Source organism: Myxocyprinus asiaticus, chromosome 23, assembly GCF_019703515.2.
Source record: "Myxocyprinus asiaticus isolate MX2 ecotype Aquarium Trade chromosome 23, UBuf_Myxa_2, whole genome shotgun sequence".
Taxonomy (NCBI): Eukaryota; Metazoa; Chordata; class Actinopteri; order Cypriniformes; family Catostomidae; genus Myxocyprinus; species Myxocyprinus asiaticus.
In genome coordinates, this window is record NC_059366.1 from 46,368,450 (window position 1) to 46,396,253 (window position 27,804).

The following is a 27,804-nucleotide window of genomic DNA, read 5'->3' on the forward strand; positions in this document are numbered from 1 at the left end:
GCCTCCGGCTCCTCTTTATCTCGCTCTCCCGCTGATTAGCTGATTCAGCGCCGGCTGTGCATCATCATGGCCCGGCCACGCCCTCCTCCTCATCACATCTAGGTATCATACACTTGTGAATATGTAAATGTCTACAGAAAAAATTGAGCATCACACACTAAATGACCAAGGATCACTCCTGCAGTCAAGTCGATCAGATCACAAACTCACGTGGAAACACATGTCTCCATTCTAAGAGACACATGACAGATGTAAACAAACATGGTTTATCTTATGACTCTGTTTGTGAGCTTCTCAGGGAATTTTCTGGAAAAGGCTGTATGTGTGAAAGCAACTAATAACACCCATTCTTCTGTCAGCAGTGTAGAATCAGAACTGATGCCAGATGTCAGGTCTTAGAGAGTTGACTAAGCTAAAATATACTGTAGGTACAGTACTATTTGGCACAGAAGGAAGAGTTTTGGTTATTCAGGGCAAGACAGACATATTTTAAGTCAGGGGACAAAGCAGAGAAACCCTTGCCAGATACATAAAACAAAGTTTTTTTTCACCATTCCTTCAGTGAAGTCTTCTGGAGGAAATATACTTATATATACTATATACTTCTGCCACAGATATTGATTAGACCTTTAAAGATTTCTATTTCAGTCTGTATAGTTCCACGTCTTCATCTATTGAAAAGGATATTAGCAATTTCTTAGGGCCACTAGAACTTCCTAAATTGACGAATGATCAAAAAGACTTTCTTGACATAGATATTAATTTGGAGGAGCTTGTTGAGGTAATTACAGCCTTGCCAGCAGGTAAAGCACTGGAGATTTGTTTAGATCTTATGTCACAGAACTGGCTCCATTTATGTTAGAAGTTTACACAGAGTCATTAAAGAAAGGTGAACTACCGCCAACCATGATGCAAGCCCTGATCAGTCTCATTCTTTTTTTTTCTTTTTTTATCCCTTTTTCTCCCCAATTTGGAATGCCCAATTCCCACTACTTAGTAGGTCCTCGTGGTGGCGTGGTTACTCACCTCAATCTGGGTGGCGGAGGACAAGTCTCAGTTGCCTCCGCTTCTGAGACCGTCAAGCCATGCATTTTATCACGTGGCTCACTGTGCATGACACCGTGGAGACTCACAGCATGTGGAGGCTCATGCTACTCTCCACGATCCACGCACAAATTACCACGTGCCCCACTGAGAGCAAGAACCACTAATCATGACCACGAGGAGGTTACCCCATGTGACTCTACCCTACCTAGCAACCGGGCCAATTTGGCTGCTTAGGAGACCTGGCTGGAGTCACTCAGCACACCCTGGATTCGAACTCGCAACTCCAGAGGTGGTAGTCAGTGTCTTTACTTGCTAAGCTACCCAGGCCCCCAGTCTCATTCTTAAAAATGATAAAGACCCAAATGAATGTTAAAGTTATCATCCAATTTCGCTGATTCAGTTAGATGTAAAAATATTGTCTAAAATTCTGGATAATCGATTAAGCAGAGTAATTACATCTCTTATGCATATATATCAAGTGGGGTTTACTCGTGGTCGTAGTTCTTCTAATAATATTATACGTTTTATAAATATTATGTGGTCAGTAGTGAATGATCAGACCCTGATTGCTGCCATCTCACTTGACGCTGAGAAGGTGTTTGATAGGGTGGAACACTTTTATTGGGTGGATTAAGTTACTTTATAAACAACCATAAGCGGCAGACAAACTAATGGATTTATTTCAGATTATTTTTCTCTTGGTAGAAGAACCTGGCAAGGCTGTCCTCTCTCCCCTTTATTGTTCTGTGTTGCCCTGGAACCATTAGCAGCCACAATAATAAAAAAGAGGATGATTTTGCTGGCATTGTAGCAGGAGGTGTGGTGCATATACTCCTACTCTACGCAGATGATATATTATTATTTGTCTCTGGCCTTAGAAAATCTATGCCTAGCCTCAATATAATTATTAATTCTTTCTCCAAATTTTTAGGCTACAGAGTGAACTGGTCTAAATCGGAAGCTCTTGCTCTGACAGCATAAAGCACTACCAATGCTTTCCAACCTGGCACCTTTCAATGGCCCAAGCAAGGTGTTAGGTATTTAGGCATTTTTATTTTGATCAATGGCTGGGAAGTTCAATGTTGTAAAACTGAATTGTATCCCCAAATTCAATTATCTACTGCAGTCTCTCGCCTTAGAAGTTCCTCTTTGTTATTTTAAACAATTTGATAGAATAACTAAATCATTTATTTGGAATGGTAAACAACCTCAGTTGCATTTCAGTAAGTTACATAGACCAATTGACAAAGGAGCTTTAGGCCTCCCCAAAATGTTGTTTTATTACGATGCTTTTAATCTTAGACACTTGGCCTATTGGTCTCTTCCACCTAAGAGAGCCCCTCCCTGGTATAACATTGAACAAGAGGTCCTTGCCCCAATCTCACCATTGCAAAGTCTTCTATTAAATTGCCTAGAGAAGTAAAAAATGCATCACATTATTTCACACTTACATTCAATATGCACAAAGTTTTCCCGTATGTAAAATTTTGATACTTACCTAAATGTTACCTCAAGTATATTGCTGAACTCCAAATTATGTATTAACAAGTCCCCCTTTTTGCTGGAAAGAATGGATGGAGAGGGGTGTTGCTATCCTTGGTGACCTTTATGAAAATGGAGCTTTGAGAACATTTGAAAATATAACACAGCGATTTGGGATTTCTAGGTCTCACTTTTTCAGCTACAGCTGCGCTATTTACTTTGTTCTATTTTTGGTGATATTACACAGCCCCCTAAAGCTGCAGACACCCTCTGTATGGCGCTCACAGCCTTTGGAAAAGGTCATGAAGTATCAGTGTATTATTCTTCATTGATCCACGCACAATTTACCACACGCCCCATTGAGAGCAAGAACCCCTAATCGCGACCACGAGGAGATTACCCCATGTGACTCTACCCTCCCTAGCAACCGAACAACACAATATATGGGACTGGGAAGATTTTTGCACTCCCTGTTAATGAGTTTTTAGATTTAATTTGCTATGCATGATTATATAAATAGCTGCATTTTATTATTTGCATTTTGTATATAATGAAACCACTGCTCTAAGGAGTTTGTTCTCTCTCTCTCTCTCTCTCTCTCTCTCTCTCTCTCTCTCTCTCTCTCTCTCTCTCTCACTACACACACACACACACATACAACAAAACTAAACACAGAATGAGCTCTGAGTATTGCGCTGCATAAAAACATACTGTATACAGTACATTACACTTTGAATTAATCACTGTTGGCAAATGTATAATTTCACTCACATTTCCCCCTCATTGATGTTTCATGAACAAAGCTGCATGATTCTGAGAGATGGTCGAACGAGATGATTAATCAAGAGGAATTGGAATTGGCTGTGCGGCCTCTGCCAGTGTCATTTATCATTGTCGTGTGCGAGCGTGTTGTTGTCCCTGGCGGGTGAGTCTCTTTTATTCACTGCGGTTTGTGGAACACTCACAGTACGGACGTAATAGGACAAACCAGGGGGGACCTGCCCAACAATTTCACCATAATGATGCACATACAGTCTTAATGGGAACCAGCAATGCTGCTACCACCCATAGTCCCACCTGCATTTCACCAGAGCTGCTAGATTACATCAAATATTACAGCCAGTATATGGAGTATTTAAATAACACATGAAACTTTAGTGAATTACCACAAGAAACAAATGTTTCATGATGGTGTGGCTTAAAAACGTACTGACCCTATTTACATTAATACATGTTCCTTGTCTTATTGCACATGATTCATTAGTGCAAATTATTCCAATCCACTACAAATTCACATTCAGCTCTGTCTCCATTATAGACACATGCAAAAGTTTCACCATCCGATCAAGTCCTGATTAATTATATCAAGCCCTGCCCTGCAATTTTCTATACTTGAGTATTTCGTTTAATTCAATATGCTACCTTACAGAAATAAATTGGCTTACAAATGCTATTTCATGTTGACTTTACACTAATTGATTACACAGACTGCAGGTGCTTTTTTTTGAAAAAAAAAAAGTTTACTCGAATATCAAGACATTCCTGCTTTGATTTACAACATGCGAGCAGAACATGTAACAGTGAATTTTGTACACAGATCAAGACAATTTATCATGTCAAAAACACAAATATAGCAGGCAAATATGCAGATCATGCTAGAGTGAATGAAATCAAAATCTCTAAAAAATAAAACTGAGTATAGTTTCATTCATTGTGCTTTAAGTATGTAACGTTATACAGCAGTGTATCTTCTGTATTGTATCAGAAGAATATAGACAATAGAATGGCTTTCAAAGTATCATAACCGACCGTCTGATCTTAAACATCAGTGTTATTGTAATTTCTTTTAACTGTTATTGCAGAACTAACACTTCATGTGAATGCCAGATCTAACTACACTTTTGGTCGTCCTTATTTATTCAATAGGTATTTCAGAAAACCTCATCTACGCCTTTCATACTGCTCTTTATTCTGGTAAAATATTTTAAAACTGTATTAAATGTATTGTTATTACCCTGGGATGACACTTTTTTTTACTCAGGGTTAGTATATGTTTTAACCCTTGGTTAATGCATTTTTAACCCTGGCTTAACATGTTTTTTTACCCTGGGTTAATGAATTTTTTAACCTTGGGTTAATATATTATTATAACTATACTATAATATATTTATAACACTAGGTTAATATATATATATATATATATATATATATATATATATATATATATATATATATATATATATATATATATATTATTATTATTATTATTATTATTATTATTATATATATATATATATATTTTTTTAACCCAAGGTTAACATATTTTATTTTTAACCATGGGTCAGCATATTTTTTAACACTGGGCTATTTCTTTTTTTTTTTTTTTCAACCCTGGTTATACGGTAAAAAAAAAAATTGTCAACTGAAAACTCAAAACTTATCTGTGCGGCAACAGAGCTCTCTCTCTCTCTCTCTCTGTGTGTGTGTGTGTGTGTGTGTGTGTGTGTGTGTGTGTGTGTGTACTCAAAAGTAAAAACCTATCTGTGTGTGTTAGGGCCACGTGTCCTAGTTATAAATGGTTCAATGTTTCATCAGAGTTAATGTTGACCTGATTAAAGAGTTTTCTGGAAACTAAAACTAAATGGGGTTAAACTGCAATTCATGTTTCTTGTTTACAGCCGTAAAATGCCAAACCCTTACAATGGTGATCACTATGTCAACCCCTGTATTCTGTTTACACACGGAATGATGATTTATTGCACTCACTCCCATATCTACATGCAACTGTCTCTCTAACTGCATGTTCAAAAAGTGTTGAATCAAATGTTTTAACCAATTCATGCTTGCTGCTTTTCAGTTTAAGACATAAAAGTCTAAAATGTTTGCCAGATTATTTGCCTGATTTCTTTTGCAAACTCAGAATATGAAACAGGAGATTATCAAACTTATTTCAAACTTTTCATTGAGAAATATAATAAATTAAAAAAAACATTCATCTGTCAAGGAAGCCAGAGTCTACCGAGCATCTGTCCCTGTGTGTGTGTGTGTGTGTGTGTGTGTGTGTGTGTGTGTGCGTGCGCACGCACTTGCATGCATTTTTCTTTGCTTGTTTGTCTGTTTGCATTTGAGAGATGCTCCCATCAGCATTCTGAAATGCATTATTCTTGTACTATTATTCATTATTTGGACACCTCTATATTTTGGCTGACTTCTGTTGCATGGACCAGTGCGAAAAGGGTTTTTGTGAAATCTGTGCAAATATAGCAGTGGAAACTTTCAAAGTCTTGTGTGCTTGTAATCTTCACTTATCAGACTAAATGTAACCTGCTCCATCACTTTGAGTCATATTGACACAGAAACACAATTTGAAATGAGAAAAGGCTCAGCGATCGTTTAATGATTATACTGTATATCTGCAACATTTAGAGTAGAAACATATTAATTATATCGTTAAAGAGCTGAGACTTACCTTTTTAACTTTTGAGCATGATCAAGTGACTCAAAATGATGGATCAGATCACAAATAATTAACATTTCACCAGACATGTCGTTTCATGCAGTATTGAAACGAACTAAAAGTAATGATACTTCTAACTTACCTGCATTTTTATTAGCTCAACAAAAGTGCACCTGTTCTCGAAGCAGTGCAACTCTTCCAGGAATTAGCTAGTAGCAGTGTAGTGTGATCAAACGTCAAATTGCATTTTTGTCAAATTTTTATTGCACCTGCAGCTTTACAGCTGAGTTAGCTAAATAATAGAATATTCTCTTCTAAACAGTCAAAAATGTCGTGATTTTTTTTTTATTATAAAATATTTTGTTACATAATACGGTTTATTACTTTTAATTCAGACCAATCTGTGCGTACAGAAATTCGAACCACTGCCCCCAGTGTCCAAAGCGGGAAGTGTTGTTGAACGTAAGGGCGCATGTGAGCTCCAGTTTTTGGGGGAAATGTCCACAGAGGGGCGCCAAAAGCGAGATGTTTTATAAGTTGTAAATTATGTAATACAGTCTACAGGAATGCATATTTAATGCATTTAATGCATAACCCTAAACCTAACCGTCATTGGCGTAAACATTTTTATCTTAGAGGGAAAATAGAACTTCCGAATCATGCTCGTCATTGATTACGCATACACAATTACTTCCTGGTTTCAGTGCGGGACGAGAACCCGGGTTTCAGAGGTAACTGACACAACATCTTCCAGTGTGATCATGTTGTATGTTTTCCACTCAGTAATATAAATTAGGGCGTTTCTACACAAAAAATGCCATGTTTTTTGGCCATGTTCCATGTTTGTTGTACCATGGTATTCTTTAAAGTAATTTGGTGTTATACTGTGTGTTAATATTTGAATAGGGTTATCATCCAGTACCATGATCAAAATGCATCAAAATATGCAATATATCTGCAAAGGTTAAATGCAGTCAACCAAATTGAGATCCTTATTGTTTTGGTGCCAGACAAATATTGCAAAATATCATCTTACATCATCTTATATTTTTTAAATGTGTTGCCACCTTTAAAAAGCTTCAGTTAGCTACTTTTTATTAGTACATGCTACTTTTTCAAACATTAAATTCTGAGTAGTTTTGGTCACTCAGCGCATGGCTAAATGTTTTTCTGTAAATCAGAACAGTATTTGAGTATCGTACGCTAGCTGAGTCTGTTTTAATACTGCATGAATGTCAGGGCATTTAGACAAAAGATTTAGCTACCAGTGTTCAGACGAAAACAAATACATTTCAACATTCAGCCAGAGAACACGAATGACTAAAGACAAATACAGATTATGGCAATGAATTAAGAACAGTCCTTGTATGTGTTTGCTGTCACATCGGACATACTTTGTTCTCAGGAATAGGAAGCTGAGCGAACGAGCTACAATCATTCGGCTGGTTGTCAGTTTTCGGGACGGTTCCAGCCACCGGGATTCGAGCAGCGATGGCAGACATCTCTCCAGTGTTGCTTTCACCAGTCATTGCTGCTCGTTCGGAGGTCTGATTCACGTTGCCCTCGATGGGGATGGTGTCACTGCAGCTCAACAGCTGAATCAAACACTTCCTGAACTGAGGAGAAGATCACAGCAAACACTCGGTGAATAGATATTCCTGTAGTGGATTTCTATTTAAACTCTTACAAACAGCCCTTACAAAAATCAAGAGTTCTTGCAACTTTGCCGCACAATTGCCGCAATTCTCCATTGAGTATTTTCACATGCAAATGAGCTTTGCGGCAAGCGCTTTATTTTTGCAGCAGGTTTCATTTTGCAACATTGTCCATTGTTGCCAATGGTTTGATGCAGGTTTGACAGTACCGGTGAAGAGCTGCAAACTTCTGGCAAACATTTGCGGCAAATCGCAAACTCATTTGCATGTGAAAAAAGTGGCAAATTTGCGATATCTTTGCGGCTGGTTTGCCAGACCTCTAGTTGTTTTGCAAGGGAAATCGGTGTAAAACGAAAATAGTTCACCCCAAAAAGGAAAATTCCGTCATCATTTACTCACCCTCGTGTTGTTCCAATGTATGACTTTCTTATGCAGAAAACAAAGGGAGAAAATGTAATACAATGGTAGGTGAAAGTGACTCACTTTAAAGCTTAAGAAGTGACCCAAAAGTATAATTAAAGTATTCCATGCGGCTTCTGCATCATATTTCAAGTCCTCTAAAGGCATACAATAGATTATGTTTAGAAACAAGCTGAAATTGAAGTCATTAAGTCATAAAATCCTCAGTAACATTGGCATTGATATTTATGAGCGCAATGAGAGTTTTATGCACAAATTTGAGTTGTGTTTCGGATAAGCAAGAAAGTCATACGGGTTTGAAACAGCATGAGGGTGAGTAAATGATGATAGAAATTTAATTTTTATATGAATTGGGCAACATTTAACTTGCTATAATGTAATGAATGAATGATGCACATTTGTTTGGCAGTACCACTGCAATCAGGCTGCAACAGATAAAGTGGGTTTACTTGTGTGCAACTCTGTGAGGTCATAATTGCAAAGTAATCATTAATTGTTTCCACATTACCAAACTAGTTTCACAGCTGACCTTTTATTGGCCTTGTCATTGTGCATTAGTGCAAGTGTGGACAGCACCCTAAAATAACTTTCATTAATCTCCACAGTCCAGTAGACCCCTAATTAGTGTGCTTGTCCTAAAATTACTTTAAAGCTTGTGTCTCTTTAGTTCTAAGAGTATGTGTTTGCTGCAAAGTGCAGTTTAAATAATGCAGATAATGTGTTTTAGATACTGTAGGGATGCAACGATATGGAATTTCTGAGCTGATGCTGATAACTAATCATTTAAAAAAATGTTTTGCATTTGAACCCTTTAAACTGAAGCTGGTCACAAATGAATTAAAAACTACTCGCTTATTAAATAGGTGTTTAAAAGCTTGGAATCTGGGCTTCACAATCTGACCAACTCTTGTTGAGATAACAAAACACACAATACAAACACGATGCAAACACAATGCTCTGTATACATGGTGTAATATACTGTATATGCGGGAGGCCAGACTGTGTGTGCAGCGGTGGTTTGTGTGTGTTAATACACACGCGTATTCAGTTTCATTTACAGATGCTCATTGCAGCGCTCATTTGTGACAGTTTCATTTTTTAAATGTATTAAATACGATCATGCAATCATGGAAAAAGGTAAAAACATACAGATTGGATAGTCGTGCCATAACGCTGGAAAAATCTCAACTAAAATACAAAAAGCACATTATTTTCACTCACAAACTAGTGTTGAATCCATGTTAACATCTTATGTCATTCATGTATGCAATGTGAGGATTATTTAAAGATCTAGGTTCCGCGTTACATTGTGCTTGGACTCGTTTTAATCTGGATCATCTGCTGTAAGTAATGTTATGCCATTTTCCATATTCTGTTTGTTTTTCATGAAGTAATAAGCAAAAACTACAGCAATGATTGCCCCTAAGAAACATAATTATATGTTTTTGTAGCGTTTTCGCTCATGAGACTTGTAATCTACATAAAGATTGTTTGGAGAAATTTGGAGAAGATACAATATATGGTAGATTTCTTTTTTTCTATTTTTTTGTTTGTTTTTTTTTTTTTTTTTATGAAAAAAAACACAAATGTTCCAGTAGAATTCTCAAAAAAACAAAGAGAACCTTCTGCCCCCTTACCACCCCCCAGAATATTTGATAGTTTTGATTTTGTTACAAATTTGGTCTCTGCAAAACTCTGTACTTCCATTTGTGTTATTTCATAATTTTGATGACTTTAACTCTTGTGTTTGTTTGTTTTGTGCTAACACATTTTGTGTTCCCGGTCAAAAATGACCGGCCCACTAAGATTGTTTATAAAGCTCTGATATTGCATTTATTATCACAAGATATTGCATCTTTTTTAGTAATTATGACAGGTTTTGTGTTCCTTTTTTGAACATACTTTTTTAAAAATATGTTTTTATTGATAGAATGATTAATTTAACTGAGCTTATACCAAGCCATTGGGGGCAGTCCCTGTGAAAAAAAAATAAAAATAAAAAAATATATATATATATATATATTAATAATAATAATGCAATTAATAACCACTTGCCTGTCTGAAAAAAATTTTCTTTAAAAATGCTTTTTAATTTGCTGACAAATTATTTAATTATATAATTTGCTGCTTCATTCTCATCATTTGCAAATTTGTTTTCACAAGAATTATATTCAGAGTTGGTAAAATTTCAAAAAAAGATACAGTTGAAAATGTCTTAAAGAGGCCCTAATATATCTTTTTGGAGAGATTTATTCTCTCCCACAGACAACACTGCTCAAGAACTACACGAAACGGCTGGATTGTAGTCCAGCCATTTCTTCCGTAAAGTATCTACATCACTATGTAACACATTTACATAATGCCCGCCTAAGGGCTACTTTGGCTGGCCCGACAGGATGAGTTGTGTTAGTGTTGTCACCATGTCGAGAAGATGCTGTTTTCTTCACTGCGAAAGCAAAACCTCTGTGTTTGGACTTCCAAAGGCAGGTGAATTGAAGAATCAGTGGTTAAAATTTATTTTAATTATTTAGCAGTACAATCACAACCAATGCAGGATTTTCAAGACAGTTACTCCTGAAAGATGGTGCAGTTCCCACATTGTTGGGACAATCTGGTGCTTCAGGATCACAACCTTGCTATGTAAGGGTTTACTATTCAGCTGTGGGCCGGCTTTTACCTAAAACTGTGTAACAAAATGGTCGATCACAAGAGTCTTACATAATTATATAATTACAAGCTGTAATGTTACGGCTGCTATCCACAGTAGTCCACGGCTAACTCACTCACTAACCGGGAGTAAGCCTCTGTTCTCCATTCATATCGCGGGCGAAAAGATTTCGGCTGCATCCATTCCAGCAAAAGATGACTAACTTAGATGCACTACGTGTCTTTTACTTGAAGCTTTGTTAGGTTCACAATAATCAACAGTGTACTTGTAAGAAAGCTACAAAAGTAAAACTTACCACTGTGAAATGTTCTGCTCAAGTTGTGCTTGCGAAGGTGGTTCGGGTCGATCAGCTTGTTCTTCCAAACTTTCATTATCGGACTCAAATTGGTACGGCAAAATTGACGCCACTGTTGCCATAGTTACAATAGTGTTTACAGCTGCTCAGGAAGCCTGAAGCTCGATTATGGTAAGGGGCATTACATTTCTGACACACGCTCTAAGCAGTTGACCAATCACAACAGACTAGGCCAGCTGACCAATCAGAGCAGACTGGGCTTTTTGGAAAGGGGGGCTTTTAAGAGACAGGAGCTAAATCAGACCGTTTCAGCCAGAGGGATGAAGAGAGGGGCTGCAGCAATGTACAGTATGAGAAAATTTATGTTTTTGTTTTTTTTAACATTAAAGCATGTAAACCTATTCTAGTAGACCCCCAAAATAAAATTATGAACCTGTAAATTAGCATAATATGGGCTCTTTAATTAGTAGAATGCAATGAGCAAATTTGTTTCACTCAGAGGCCATTTGTATTAGTGTATGAAATCCCCACAGACACACATAAACATTAACATTTATGCATTTGGCAGATGCTTTTATCCAAAGTGACTTAGAGTGCATTTATTACTGGGACAATCCCACCGGAGCAACCTGGAGTTAAGTGTCTTGCTCAAGGACACAATGGTGGTGGCTGTGGGGATCTAACCGGCAAACCTTCTGCATACCAGTTCTGTGCTTTAGCCCACTATGCCACCACCACTCTAAATGGTGTGGTGTTCCTCGAAACGTCCTGAAACGTACATAAACATAATAAACAGTGTCTTTTTGTCACGTTTTCACTTATTACTACCTGAAACATACATATAACATAGACAATGACATATTGTAACTTATAGCAGACTATCCCGATTCAGACGAGCCCAAACGCAACATAATATGATGAGGAGACCTTGAAATATTCCTCAAAGAGTGTACATGGAAAGACAATGCACAAGAAGGTGCTCAACACTCGATGTCTGTTTTGGGGGGGGGGGGGGGTTGCACATGTCCGAGGACTTTGTAGTCTAATCCATTCATTTCCAATGGCCGGTCATTTTTGACCGGGAACACAACAAGTGTAACAAAGTGTGTGTTTTCAGATACCATATGTGAACAAAGTCAAGGAATTTTGTTCCAACTGGATTAAGTAAAAAAAAACATAAATAATTAAAAAAAAGACCGGACACAACATTAGAATTCATATTATTCTAAAATGTGGGGAAAAAATGTGGTCATAATAAAGATTGAGCTGGTGTGTCCAATCTTTTGATTTGTAGTGGTACTGAACGATTAACATAGTAATGCACCATAGTATTTACATGGCACTCCAAGAAACTTCAAAAAAGACTATGGGACATGTCAATAAACCATGGTATAACCTACTTTCAATTAAAAACTGAAACAGATGGACAAATAACTGTCAAATGCCAAATGAATTTGTCAGGGCAAAGTTATTTAGACAATATCTTAAAGATGTTGTGTTATTCTGCAAATATTGTGCAGTTGTTAGCAGGTTTCTGAATACGACCAATATGACAAGTGTGGACAGCATCCAGATGTCATTGTATAACTTACTGCTTGAACCGACACTAGTGACTAAACTGACAGCTCCAGTTCAACAGTCTGACGGTTCGACACTGCGCTGCCAAACACAGTTTTCATCAAATAACCCCTACAGCTGCTCAATAATTCAGAATCTTTCCCTATGAGTGCGGCAGGTTTGATCTAAGCCTGAGCTATGTATTTATTTTTTATTTCAGTAATATATGTCATATGTCAAATCCAGCTAACCGATATCATCACTTCATGGCAGCTCTAGGATCCTCTAAATACATAAACTAACTGTATTTCCTGTGCAGATCTCAGACACATTTGGGGAAAACAACCTGAATCGTAAACGGAAGTGTCTGGCTTGCATAAGGAAGGTCTTCTCCGGGTATTTCTGTCTGATACCTTGAAGGTTTTTTTTAGCTAGAGTAACCTATTTACAAGCGGAGGTCTGTAACTGGGACAGCAAACTTTCTTGCTGTTTCTCGAGATCTTCATGCAACATTATGCTTCAGATCATAATTTAAGCATGCATGTCTACTAAATCACTTTAGTTTGCCAAGCACACACATCCGTCCAATAAATGGCATTCATCTTACACGCATTTTAATAATTGATTTTATGGACTAGCTGGATAGCTTTGGCAGCTACAGAGCCTTTAAACAGAGGAATATTCCATGGCAGTGACAGGTAAATGCAGGTATTATCTGAGCAAGCATGTCAGTTCAGCTCGATGCTTTTACTCATAATTAATTCATGAATCATTCATTATTTAAGACGCTGCTGACAACTAACAACGCCAGTCAAAGGGTGAAGATAAATATATCGCTGTCACCCTGGTTGTCTTCATTTGTTTGCTTTTATTATAACATATGATGATGTAGCACATGACAGGTCAGCTCCTATAGGGCTCTGCCACTAGTTCTAAAAGGTTCTGCTGATATAGTGCTTTGATTCTACATGTCAACAGTTATATTCAGAGTTGGTAAAACCATAAAAAAGATGAGACCATGTGTTATATATTTCATCTAAAGTGCCTGTGTGTACAGTCATTCCGGAGTAAACTTAGTTCAAGTGTTTTGCTCAAATGCACAATGGTGATCTTGTAACTCTACAGATCGTTGGTCTTAAATTGGTTGCCAATACTTGTGTTCAAACATGCACCCTTCATGTTGCCAGCCTATATTTTTAATCACATATGGAACACTATAATCCTGTTCACATTCAGTGCAGTTTGTGTGTTACCTGTTTGTTCATGAAGACATAGATGATGGGGTTGTAGACTGCGGCTGTTTTGGAGAAGAACGCTGGGATAGCTGCCAGTCGAGGGTCCAGGTGGATGCTGGGGTGTGCCGTCACAATGATGGAGAATGCAGCGTATGGCGTCCAGGCCACCATGAAGGCAACGATCATCACAACCACCATACGGGTCACCTGACGCTCAGGTTTCCTGGCATTACCCAACCTGCCATGGGAGTTTGACACCTGCAAAGATGTGCATGATCTGTGCTGAACAGTGAAAATTTGTACAGTGCAAAATGCACAATAATATAACATAGGGTTAAAAATGACAGTGCAAACCATTGCACTTGTCAAGATCCCTTTGAATTTCTTCCATTTTTCCATTTTTCTCAGAGTTCAGAGTTTCCGAGATCAGTATTATCTTCTGTCTTAAGACTTTGTCGGTTATCAGAGGTCAATTAGTTGTAAATGAACCAGGAAAGCCCATTTGGATCATTAAGATGACAAGATCACTCGCGTTGGGCGTCTAATGAGCAGTTTGACTCCAGCGGAGGGCAGATGTTGAGGAGCAACTGACCTTTCTCAACTTCCTGAGCAGCTTGCAGTAACAGACGATTATCACACCCAGCGGAAGAACGAAACAGGTGGTGAAGAAAGTGATAATGAAGGTGTGGTCATGGAAGCTTCCAGAGTACCTGCAGAAGGACAGATCTGTGAGTGCAAAGATCTCGTTTCTGTCTAAAGCAATGATTCTCAGCTGGTCTGTTCCGCATTTTTTACCAGTTATTTTACTGCTCACTCAGTGGTCTAAGATTGACTCTGTCATTTAGTGGTTAGCTGAAAAGTGTTTGGTTTGAGTTTGACATACTCTTCCATAGTGTTTCATTCAAACTCCAGATCCCTGATCTCAGCAGGTTTCTCTGAATCAGTTTAAGTTGTGGTCAAGCGCACCAGTAACCGCTGACTCTCTTCAGGAAGTCCATTTCTTTCACTCCTGTTGAGACATGCATGTTTGTCTGACACTTCTGGTGTTGCTACCTCGCAGACAGAACAAATGATCCACGCAGATGGTAGACCCAAAAGTGTGTGGGAAAACCAAGAGATTTCTTGAATCTGAGCTGTGTTTCAATAGTGGTCATTCCGAATGTCCATTGATATTTTTGTTTTCAGCATGGAGCTGAAGCTGCGATAAATATTGAAAACAAGGTGGAAATACGCAGCACTAGTGATCTTAAATAAATGTGGTGATGCATCTATGTGCATGAACAGTAAGATGCATTTCATGAATGTAAACACAGTCAGTTATGTCTTACGTGAATGCATACAGATGCAATAAATGCATAAGTGTACAATAAAACATAAAACATATTAAAACAACTTGAATGACTACCACCCCTGGAGTCGTGAGTTCGAATCCAGCCAGGTTTCCTAAGCAACCAAATTGTCCCGGTTGCTCGGGAGGGTAGAGTCACATGGGGTAACCTCCTCGTGGTCGCTATAATGTGGTTCTCTCTCTCAGTGGGGCGTGTGGTGAGTTGTGCTTGGATGCCGCAGAGAATAGCGTGATGCCTCCAAACACGCTATGTCTCCGCGGAAACGCACTCAACAAGCCACGTGATAAGATGCACGGATTGACGGTCTCAGACGCGGAGGCAACTGAGATTCATCCTCCACCACCCGGATTGAGGCGAGTCACTACGTCACCACGAGGACTTAGAGCGCATTGGGAATTGGCCATTCCAAATTGGGGAGAAAAAGGGGATAAAATCAAAAAAATAAATTAAAAAAAATTCTGTTACACAATCCTCCAACTTTCACAACAGTCCATGACCGCCAGAAATGTTCCCACATGCAGCGCAAACTTACAGCACTTAGCAGCGATCAAAAAGGATTTAAACTCAGAGATGTGGATTCGGACGGTAATTAAATGACCACACGACCTTGGTGTTTGTCCAAAAACAGTAGGTAATTTGGCCGGGAATTTTCTCGCAGGAGGTGGGAGAAAAACACAGACATTTCAGATTCGGATGGCAGTAAAATCACTGACTACCCCCTGTAATGCTGGAATTACCTCACGTCCCCATGTTAAATAATTGCCGTCCGAATAGGGCTAAAGTCTACAGATGTCACAGAGAGTGGTGAGATATCTCAGGACACTTATTTCATTAATATTTTTAAGGGAGTAGGAAACATTTTTGCATACTTTTCCATGAAAAAATTGCTTAATACAAACATTATATTTAATATTTATTTTAGCCTCTTTTTAACCCCAGAATTATCAGGTCCATTTGATATCAAAGTCAGTAGACTCGAGCACTTTTGTTTACTTTTTTGTTTGGACTATCTGATTAAGAAACATTGAACATTGACATCTCAAGGTATTCTTCAAGTAAATTCAGTGTTTGATTTGAGAGAAGGTGATTTGACTATTTAAAAATTTATATATATATATATATATATATATATATATGTGTTAGAATATTATTACTCTGCACCTGGCATAACAAAAATCCCTTTAAATAGCAAAAGTCTGAAGAGTTAAAGCTGAAGTGTGCAATTTTATTCTATGTTAAAATCCTTTACAGATATCTGATAGATAGCCATGTATGAACATACATATAAATTATAGTTTATGTATTTGGGCATAATTAAATTAACTTCAATTCCACTATTATGTGGAAAAATACAGTTAACATTTTTAATGCATGAGGTATCATGAACTAACAATGAACAATATATTTTTTTACAGCATTTATTAATCTTTGTTAATGTTAGTTAATAAATATACAGTTGTTATTTGTTAGATCATGTAAGTTTTTTATGCATTAACTAATGTTAATAAATACGACTTATGTTAAAATTAAAATTAACTAAGATTAATAAATGCTGTAAAATATATTGTTCATTGTTTGTTCATGTTAACTAATGTTGTTAATTAATGATAACAAATGGAACCTTATTATAAAGTGTTACCTATGATATGTATTTTAAATATATTGTCATATATATGATTTCTGTATGGGAATATTTCCTTCTAATGTACAGAGTCAACTATAAGCCATTTGTCACAGTTGAATTACCTAAAAAGAGTGACTCTGAGCTCTGTTTGTTTGAGCGTACGGACCAACCCGATACGGTATCTTTGACTTCCTTTAACTAATGAGATGTGTTTGGGGCGGGACAATCTGTATGCTCGGCCAATGGGAGACAGGGAGAGTGTTCAGGAAACCTATTTGGATATAATCATTATTTTTGCAATTCTGTTTGGTGACAGTGGTGGACAAGGGTATAAATTATTCCCTTCAGCTTTATTGATGGATCTCCCAGCGTGAGTTCTTTGATGCGCACTGTAATTAAAATAAATCTTACCTTACACTTCACAGCAGATACATTGGAGGACAGATTGTATTACAGCGGGTGCACTGAAGGTCAGATTATATATTATCAAACATATAAAGTGGTTATTAGATGTTTATAATCATTGATTATGATAGATAAGATGCAATCGTGAATGCACTTGCTGGGACTGACTAGTTTGTATATTCTTTGATGTCAGAAAACATTGCCGCAGCGCTGCATCTAAACAGTGCGCTCTGACGGTAACGGCTTTATACTTTTATTTAGTGATTGTTTGAAAGTTTGTAACATATTGTGATGTTGAAAAGACTATTTGAGCAGCTGGTTCATTATGACAACAGCTTCAGTTATTATGACAACCGATTTTGCTGGTAAACAGCAGCATGAACGCAGATCACACCGGTTTGATCGTACCTGCAAAAGGGTTATCATCTCTTAATATGGCTGTCTTTTTGCAGAAACAAGAAATTAGTAATTTATTCCACATATATTGGCATTTGAAGCTGATTAAATTATTCAGAGGGCAGGACTTCAAAAAAAAATTTTTTTTTTTCATATTTATGTAAAGCTGTTTTGTGTGTGAATGAATACTGCATGAGAATGAATGATCAGGCAAATTTAGGTATGAGTTTGTATTGGTACTCACCAGTTGGGCTCACAGGTGGTGCCGATCTTACTGACGGTGTAGCTGCTCCAACCTAACACCGGCGGGATGGTCCAGATGAAAGAGAAAGTCCAGACAAACAGCAGACCGAGTGCCGCGTGTTTGTTTCTTAGACGAATGTTCCCCAGTGGCCGACAGATCACGAAGAACCGCTCAAATGCCAGAACCGCCAGAGACCACAGCGCCACGATACCTGATGAATTGCAAAGACACAGGAAACTAAACCAGAGAAGGGTGTTTTCACACTTGAGACCTCTTTAAAACAACCAAACTCACACCCTAATTTAAGTGGACCAAAAAGTGGACCACTTTACCAGTTACGGGGTCTCAGCCCGTTTTGCATTCACACTCGGTGGGACTGAGCCCACTTAAAAAAATATCGTATTTATTATAATTAGTATGATTATTTAGGGCTATATTCAATGTTAAGAATACAAAGAGCTCTACATAATAACTTATAAGATAATATAAACATGCTTAATTCTCTGAAAACAAATAAGCAGCATAAGAACTTTTATTGATCTTTGGCATCAATATTATGTAATTCTGTATTATTACATATTGTTTATACATTGAAAGAGAAAAGTAATGCAACAGAACTGAATGCATTGTATTTTTATATAGAAAATACTGGATTTAAAGGCAAAATTCAACATTCAATCATGGTAGATTAGTCTTATTAATGACAAACAATAAGATTAATTACAATTAATGTTTAATCACTGACAGCCTTGGGTTAGTTCCATTCATAGAAAACAATTTCTTAACTTTCATGTGGCTTTTTAAGGCCTCCGGTTAAACCCTCGAATCTTCATTTGCACAGAACACTAAAAGACCTTTGAGTTCATTTCATGTGCAGTTTACAATAGTTTAATGTGCTTCTCACGCTGTCATCTCCATAGAAACAATGCAAGCGGCTCGTCATGTCTCCATCTGGTCTCTCCCGTGTTCTAATTGTTCTTTCCTGCGTACGGGAACCTGTCAGAACCAAACATGTTTGGCATTACGCAAGTGGGAAAATCAAGTGAGCCCGGAGCACTTTTTGTTCACAATGCATGTTATTAGCGAACCGAACCAAAGGCTGCAAGCGAACCGTGCTCAGTCCGCTTTAAAGGGTCTGAGATAGTTTGGTGTGTTCACATATGGGACGAACCAAGTGTAAAAACACCAACTCTTTGTAACACCAGAGAAGAGTGAACTACACATTACATATATACTGTATATGTGAAATACACTATATTGCCAAAAGTATTCGCTCATCTGCCTTTAGACGCATATGAACTTAAGTGACATCCCATTCTTAATCCATAGGGTTTAATATGACGTCGGCCCACCCTTTGCAGCTATAACAGCTTCAACTCTTCTGGGAAGGCTTTCCACAAGGTTTAGGAGTGTGTTTATGGGAATTTTTGACCATTCTTCCAGAAGCGCATTTGTGAGGTCAGACACTGATGTTGGACGAGAAGGCCTGGCTCGCAGTCTTCGCTCTAATTCATCCCAAAGGTGCTCTATCGGGTTGAGGTCAGGACTCTGTGCAGGCCAGTCAAGTTCTTCCACACCAAACTCGCTCATCCATGTCTTTATGGACCTTGCTTTGTGCACTGGTGCACAGTCATGTTGGAACAGGAAGGGGCCATCCCCAAACTGTTCCCACAAAGTTGGGAGCATGGAATTGTCCAAAATCTCTTGGTATGCTGAAGAGTTTCTTTCACTGGAACTAAGGGGCCAAGCCCAGCTCCTGAAAAACAACCCCACACCATAATCCCCCCTCCACCAAACTTCACAGTTGGCACAATGCAGTCAGACAAGTACTGTTCTCCTGGCAACCGCCAAACCCAGACTCGTTCATCAGATTGCCAGATGGAGAAGCGTGATTCGTCACTCCAGAGAACGCGTCTCCACTGCTCTAGAGTCCAGTGGCGGCGTGCTTTACACCACTGCATCCAACGCTTTGCATTGCACTTGGTGATGTATGGCTTGGATGCAGCTGCTCGGCCATGGAAACCCATTCCATGAAGCTCTCTACGCACTGTTCTTGAGCTAATCTGAAGGCCGCATGAACTTTGGAGGTCTGTAGCGATTGACTCTGCAGAAAGTTGGCGACCTCTGCGCACTATGCGCCTCAGCATCCGCTGACCCCGCTCTGTCATTTTACGTGGTCTACCACTTCGTGGCTGAGTTGCTGTCATTCCCAATCGCTTCCACTTTGTTGTAATACCACTGACAGTTGACTGTGGAATATTTAGTAGTGAGGAAATTTCACTACTGGACTTGTTGCACAGGTGGCATCCTATCACAGTACCACGCTGGAATTCACTGAGCTCCTGAGAGCGGCCCATTCTTTCACAAATGTTTGTAGAAGCAGTCTGCATGCCTAGGTGCTTCATTTTATACACCTGTGGCCATGGAAGTGATTGGAACACCTGAATTCAATTATTTGGATGGGTGAGCGAATACTTTTGGCAATATAGTGTATGTTTCTTCATGAAATCTTCATGAAATACAAATTCCAAGTGTTAAGGTTAATTTTAGATATAAGAGTTTGATATGTTCAATACAAGTTCAGCTCAATCGACAGCATTTGTATCATAATGTTGATTACCACAAAAATTAATCTTGACTCATCCCTCCTTTAAAAAAAGCACAAATCTGGATTACAGTGAGGCACTTGCAATGGAAGTCAATGGGGACAATCTGTAAAACATTAAAATTGGAACTGAATGATTATTTTGATAATTGATTAATCTTCGATTATTTGTTCGATTAATCGGGTTAAAAAACTACATTTTATTTCTTGTATTTTATTCAAATATGGTTTTATTAAAAGCAGAAATGATAAAGGGCGTAAGGATTTCATTACTTGTTAAACTTAACAAAAAGTTCTGTTTATTAAAGAGTAAAATGATCCAGGGGTCTGGGTATCTCAGCGAGTATTGACGCTGACTACCACACCTGGAGTCGTGAGTTTGAATCCAGGGCGTGCTGAGTGACTCCAGACAGGTCTCCTAAGCAACCAAATTGGCCCGGTTGCTAGGGAGGGTAGAGTCACATGGGGTAACCTCCTCGTGGTCGCTATAATGTGGTTCTCGCTCTCGGTGGGGCGTGTGGTGAGTTGTGCGTGGATGCCGCAGAGAATAGCATGAAGCCTCCACACGCGCTACGTCTCCACGGTAACGCGCTCAACAAGCCACGTGATAAGATGCACGGATTGACGGTCTCAGACGTGGAGGCAATTGAGATTCATCCTCCGTCACCCAGATTGAGGCGAGTCACTACGCCACCACAAGGACTTAGAGTGCATTGGGAATTGGGCATTCCAAATTGGGGCGAAAAAAGGGTGAATACAAAATCAATATTGTAGATTTTAAAATAGCATTGTCACTGATACCATTTGTCTAAACTATTCTTTTTAAAAAATACAGTATGTGTTTGCTTATCCAGTAAAATTATGGTTGCCTTTGTATAAATTTACTTGTGAAATCATTACATTTGGCATTATTAGGACTACCAAATATCAAGACCCTTATACGTTATATTCAGCATTGCATCCAGTTTATATAGTACAATCATCTGTAAACGCAGTGCAGATTCACTATCGCTCTGAAGTCTCTTTCCGGTACTTATTGTATTACATGTGCTCACATGATGAGGAGAAATCATCTGAAACACTTTAATAACTGACACAATTAGACCTCCGAGGCATCAGTGTAACATCCATGAAAGCTGCACGATTGATTGCACTGAAACTGAAATCGAGGAATGATGTTGCACAAGTTTGTCGCACAAACCCAGCACTTACAGTGCAGTGTTAATATTTTACAGTAGTCACTGAGACAACTGAATCAACGATCAAAAGTACATTTTAATCCTTTAAAATGTGTATGTCTACAGACCTACAAAGTAGAAGTTTCAAGCATTATAAGAACAAAGCAAATCTACCATTTCCCTATAGTTTGTGAGCTGCTGAGCACGACTTTTATCAAAAGACAACATTAATGGTCTTATAATAATTCTAATGAGTTTCAATAACGTCCGTACGTTTTCATGTATAAAAAAGCGTGTCTACAGTTCTATTCACTATGCGTAAGTGTTCTAAGAACACAGCATTTTGTCGACTGCACACCAACATAGTTAAAAAACAGGAGCTGATATTAAAAATAGCTTTACATATTTAACACCGATCTGCTTAAATTGGCCAAAAGAACCGATTAAACTATTACCTCACAAACATAATGTAAAAAGCACAACTTAATGAAGACTCATGCGCTGATATAAACTCCACTAACGTGTGCTTAAAAGAAGGATTGTCCTTTTTTTGTTTTTGCTGCAGTGCATTTCACATAAATCTGCCAATCAAGAATCATATGCCGATAAATAACACTCATTTGTGTGTTCCTCATCTCTAGATTATTCATTTAGATCAACATCAATGCCGATAAATGAGCATTAGACTGTCTGACTGACGGACTATTATGTAAGGGTTGTTTTGGCTCATGAAACTCACCTGTGATTGGATGGATGGTTACTCAATCAGCCTAATGTAACAAAATGCAAAGAATACTGTAAACAAATCCACCATTTGGACTCAGTATGGGTTTACCTTGAAAAAGTGCGGGGGGAACAAATCACCTTTTTAAAGAGTGCAGGGGACGTGTCCCCCATGTCCCCCGCGGCTGCTGTGCCCTTGATGACATGTATACATTATAAAACATGGAAAATAGCAGTAAAATGTAAGTGATGTGCTGGAGAGAAACAACTCTCGCGCATCAAACAGCACACGCCCTCTGTCAACGCACCTGATTCAGCAACCGCTCCACATTAATCTGTGTGCTTATTATGATCTTCTTTGAAGCGTTTATAAAGTGCTCTCGTGCGCTGGAAAACTTGGGTCGTGTTTGTTCCGCTTCAACTTGTCTCTGTTCTTTTTCAAAGAAGTCTTTTTTGGTCTATTTTTGCTCCACTTATGAAAATAGTTTCAAACAAAGCCAAAGCAGGATGTAACACGCAAACATACAGCCAGTATGGAATGCTGCAGACACGCCGTGTTGTTATTCTAAATATCGACACTCTTGGATCAATGCTTGTCCAATCAAATTAGAGGAACGGAACTAACTTTTGCACAACTGTTATAATCAACCTGATCTCATGAAAAGACGTACATAATTTACGAGTTGGCTATTTCATATGGTCTCACATGATGGTGTTTGCATAAACTCGTACGACTTCATCACGTGCAAATTCCCGGATGTGTAATGCGGAAGTGTGAGTTCCGCGCACGAGGCGTTAAGGACATACTTATTAATATTACGCCCTTACCCAAACCACTTATCTAAACTTAACCAATCAGTACAGTGTTAGATAGAAACGATGTCCGATGTCATTGGTTGTAGTGAAACTCGTACGAGCGCAGTCGCACGATATTGCGAATTAGCCAAATTTAGAAAGGTTGTACGAATCCTGACGATTTCGCCGTGAGAGTGCGTTGGTTCACAGTAATTCATCACAGTCAAAACACCATTTTTTTGTCACAAAAAGTCCATTTTAATGCCAAAGTCTCATATGAAACATTCAGGAGCTACTTCGGATGAAAATTAATTTCCTTAATTTATAATTTTGTCACAAATTTTTAAATATTCATACTTTATTTAAGTTCTCAAAAATTACCTGTAGCATGCTCAAGAATCTGGGGCAGCTATACAAAATGAAATGTACATATAGAATGGTGATATTCCATGATTTTGTGACAAAAACAACTATTAACTGAAATTGTAAGCATTCATAATATGTGTCACTGTTGTTTGATATTTCTATCATAACATCTTTATTCAGGAACTGAGCCTCTTGTCACCAGTGGTTACATAATTGACCATTAATGAACACTAATGATATGTCCACATGATATGTAATTGTCCACGTGTCAGTGCAGTGATTATATACTGTCCACAACTTAACAGTAAGTGACATCTGCTGCATCCTGATCTCAGTTTAATATCATAATCTCAGAATGACACATGGCAAACAGCATGTGCTTTGAACCTTTTACTCGGGTGAAACTGTTGATAATCATGAATGGTTTATCTGTCACTTAATTGATTACAGTTTTGAGTTTATACAGTATAAAACCTCCAAACATTCTTTTCCAACCTTGTGTTGAAGCACTGGAAGTACAGTAGAAGCAAAAATGGTTTACGGTGGGTAATGTACTCCAGACCAAATTTGCTAAAGAGAAAGAAAATCATAAATCATAAAATTCAGTCATCCGGCCAACAAGGTAATGTACTATTAGAAGTAATAAAACACACATGTCTATTTGTCAGAGCTCAGAGAAAGATGCATGAATCCAATCAGTCAAACTGGATTAAACAATCAATTACTTTGCTGAAAATGGGATGATCCCCTTTTCAAAAATGAAGCCCATCACAGATGTTTGGATTCAAATCAGTCATTACAGATGCTACACTCTATGACACAGAAAACAGATTTGTGGAGATATCTCAAACATACAGGTGCATCTCAATAAATTAGAATGTCGTGGAAAAGTTCATTTATTTCAGTAATTCAACTCAAATTGTGAAACTCGTGTATTAAATAAATTTAATGCACACAGACTGAAGTAGTTTAAGTCTTTGGTTCTTTTAATTGTGATGATTTTGGCTCACATTTAACTAAAACCCACCAATTCACTATCTCGAAAAATTAGAATATGGTGACATGCCAATCAGCTAATCAACTCAAAACACCTGCAAAGGTTTCCTGAGCCTTCAAAATGGTCTCTCAGTTTGGTTCACTAGGCTACACAATCATGGGGAAGACTGCTGATCTGACAGTTGTCCAGAAGACAATCATTGACACCCTTCACAAGGAGGGTAAGCCACAAACATTCATTGCCAAAGAAGCTGGCTGTTCACAGAGTGCTGTATCCAAGCATGTTAACAGAAAGTTGAGTGGAAGGAAAAAGTGTGGAAGAAAAAGATGCACAACCAACCGAGAGAACCGCAGCCTTATGATTGTCAAGCAAAATCGATTCAAGAATTTGGGTGAACTTCACAAGGAATGGACTGAGGCTGGGGTCAAGGCATCAAGAGCCACCACACACAGACTTGTCAAGGAATTTGGCTACAGTTGTCGTATTCCTCTTGTTAAGCCACTCCTGAACCACAGACAACGTCAGAGGCGTCTTACCTGGGCTAAGGAGAAGAAGAACTGGACTGTTGCCCAGTGGTCCAAAGTCCTCTTTTCAGATGAGAGCAAGTTTTGTATTTCATTTGGAAACCCAGGTCCTAGAGTCTGGAGGAAGGGTGGAGAAGCTCATAGCCCAAGTTGCTTGAAGTCCAGTGTTAAGTTTCCACAGTCTGTGATGATTTGAGGTGCAATGTCATCTGCTGGTGTTGGTCCATTGTGTTTTTTGAAAACCAAAGTCACTGCACCCGTTTACCAAGTAATTTTGGAGCACTTCATGCTTCCTTCTGCTGACCAGCTTTTTAAAGATGCTGATTTCATTTTCCAGCTGGATTTGGCACCTGCCCACACTGCCAAAAGCACCAAAAGTTGGTTAAATGACCATGGTGTTGGTGTGCTTGACTGGCCAGCAAACTCACCAGACCTGAACCCCACAGAGAATCTATGGGGTATTGTCAAGAGGAAAATGAGAAACAAGAGACCAAAAAATGCAGATGAGCTGAAGGCCACTGTCAAAGAAACCTGGGCTTCCATACCACCTCAGCAGTGCCACAAACTGATCACCTCCATGCCACGCCGAATTGAGGCAGTAATTAAAGCAAAAGGAGCCCCTACCAAGTATTGAGTACATATACAGTAAATGAACATACTTTCCAGAAGGCCAACAATTCACTAAAAATGTTTTTTTTATTGGTCTTATGATGTATTCTAATTTTTTGAGATAGTGAATTGGTGGGTTTTTGTTAAATGTGAGCCAAAATCATCACAATTAAAAGAACCAAAGACTTAAACTACTTCAGTCTGTGTGCACTGAATTTATTTAATACACGAGTTTCACAATTTGAGTTGAATTACTGAAATAAATGAACTTTTCCACGACATTCTAATTTATTGAGATGCACCTGTATGTGTGAACTACATACATGATAACTGTGGAAACTCTCATTGCCATGAGAAAACTTTGTCACTAATAATGTTGTTTCAATTTACACATAGATATTACCTTTAAAAAACACAATGGAAGCGAATGATAGTACTGTAAAATAATAATAATAATAATAAATAAATAAAAAATTACTCATTTCAATTTCATAACAAAATTCCATCAAATTGAATTGAGTAATATTTAATACAATTTAAAAAATAAACAATTTCGCCTTATTAAATAAAAACAACACTTTGAGTTTTATTTATTTTATTTTGTTAAACATTGCACAATTTGATATGAAATGGTCAAAAAAAATGTAATGTGTAAATCTAAAAAAAATAAATAAATAAAAATAAAAATAAATAAAAAAAAAGCTAATTAATAGGCTATTTTTTAAATTTATTTATTCTTTTTTTATTGTTTATTTATTTCTTTATTTTTATTTATTTATTTATTTATTTTGGAGTGCATGAATGATGAACACTGACACCTGCAGTTTTTTAAAGTGTGATGAGAGCAGCCATCCACCAGGTTCACACTTTACATTATAGTGTTTAATACAATTGCATTGGTAATTTGTCTGAATTGCTAATGTTTTGTTGATATACACTTTGGTGCTATAATATTTAATGACATTAACCCTCGTGCTCTGTTTGATTGACTTTACTGTCTTTATTTTTCAGCTCCCAGAGACCCCAATAATGTAACTTCAAAATTAACATCTTACTTTCCCTTCAAATGTATTGCATTTATAGTCATGTTTTCCTGTCTGGTGTATTCTATATCTGCCAAACGGAATCAGTGTAACATTTGTCATGCATGCGGGATGTTGAAATGTTGTTCATAATCAGTCTTCGATACATTTGGAAAGTTCACGACCTATAAACATCATACTTTAATGTATGTCTTTACTTACCAAAAAAGGTGACAGCAAACCCCTCCAAAACGCAAGCCCATTTACCCAAGAAGAAATAGCCGTGGTAATTAGTCAGAAAACTTATAGTCCCTCCAGTCAATGACACAAGAAAGTCTGCCAGAGATAAGTTGACAATGATGTAATTTAAAGGCTGCCTCAGTTGTTTAAACCTGAATGTCACCAACATCACCGCAAAGTTCTCGGAGAGAGACAATGTGGTCACTATGAACATCAACGCAGCCAGGAAGTGATAGTTCCAGGGCGCAATAAATGACAGTGGTCCAGAGAACGGATCTTCAGTGTGAGAGACCCCGTTAACTGGCACCTCAAACGACTCCATCTCTCCTCAAAAGAGTGAAAGTGAACAAAAAGTAGCCTACCAGAGGAATAAAGTGCAATGCACATTACATATGATAAAAGTCTGCGTGCATCACAAATCCAGTCTTTCAATGCACAGGTGTCTTTATTATATGATGACCATTTTAGTGCATTCCCTTTATAACATCAGCAGTCCATAACCGCCAAATCCACGCGTGCACGTCCCGAAATAAAGTGGGTACGTCCGTGGACTTGTCCGTGGAGTGTGCGTGGAGCTCCTGAGTGGAATCTTAGGATGTAGGGCTTTATATAGGCTATCCTCATCACGGGTCAGGGCAGCCACGTAACAGCCTTCATCATCATCACCATCATAATTTCAGCGCGTGAAACTCCTCGAGGCCGGTGCGTCTCTGACAGGTCGCTCCACGCGCTTTTCATCCATTCGGCTTGAGAAACGCGCAGATGTGTCGCGCGGCTCTCCGCGTCTCTCTGCGAGATTCTGATGAAGAGTCAATGTGCAGAATCCCACTAATTCCCCTCATTGAACTACCAAACTGTGGCTTTACTTCAAAAGCGGGACTGCTGACCGATTTTGTGCATTTTGTCGATAC

The 27,804-nt window shown here is 38.2% G+C and overlaps 1 protein-coding gene across 1 annotated transcript; it reads right to left on the minus strand.

The window, feature by feature from the left end:
- Nucleotides 1-5,015: 5,015 nt before the first annotated feature.
- On the minus strand, nt 5,016-27,215 carry valopa (vertebrate ancient long opsin a). The gene is made up of 5 exons (XM_051652388.1): nt 26,876-27,215; nt 17,835-18,045; nt 14,409-14,526; nt 13,835-14,074; nt 5,016-7,602 (listed from the first exon to the last, which is right to left on the minus strand). Exons 1-5 carry the CDS (start codon nt 27,213-27,215, stop codon nt 7,366-7,368), a joined length of 1,146 nt encoding a protein of 381 aa, XP_051508348.1. The 3' UTR covers nt 5,016-7,365.
- Nucleotides 27,216-27,804: the final 589 nt, after the last annotated feature.

What these genes read in the sequence shown, in the direction of transcription:
- valopa (XM_051652388.1), bottom strand. Translation starts at nt 27,215, where the DNA reads ATGGAGTCGTTTGAGGTGCCAGTTAACGGGGTCTCTCACACTGAAGAT. An exon ending in ACCACCTGTGAGCCCAACTG is followed by an intron (nt 14,527 to 17,834) that starts GTGAGTACCAAT and finishes GTCCTTCTGCAG; the next exon opens with GTACTCTGGAAGCTTCCATG. An exon ending in TGCTCAGGAAGTTGAGAAAG is followed by an intron (nt 14,075 to 14,408) that starts GTCAGTTGCTCC and finishes ACATCTTTGCAG; the next exon opens with GTGTCAAACTCCCATGGCAG.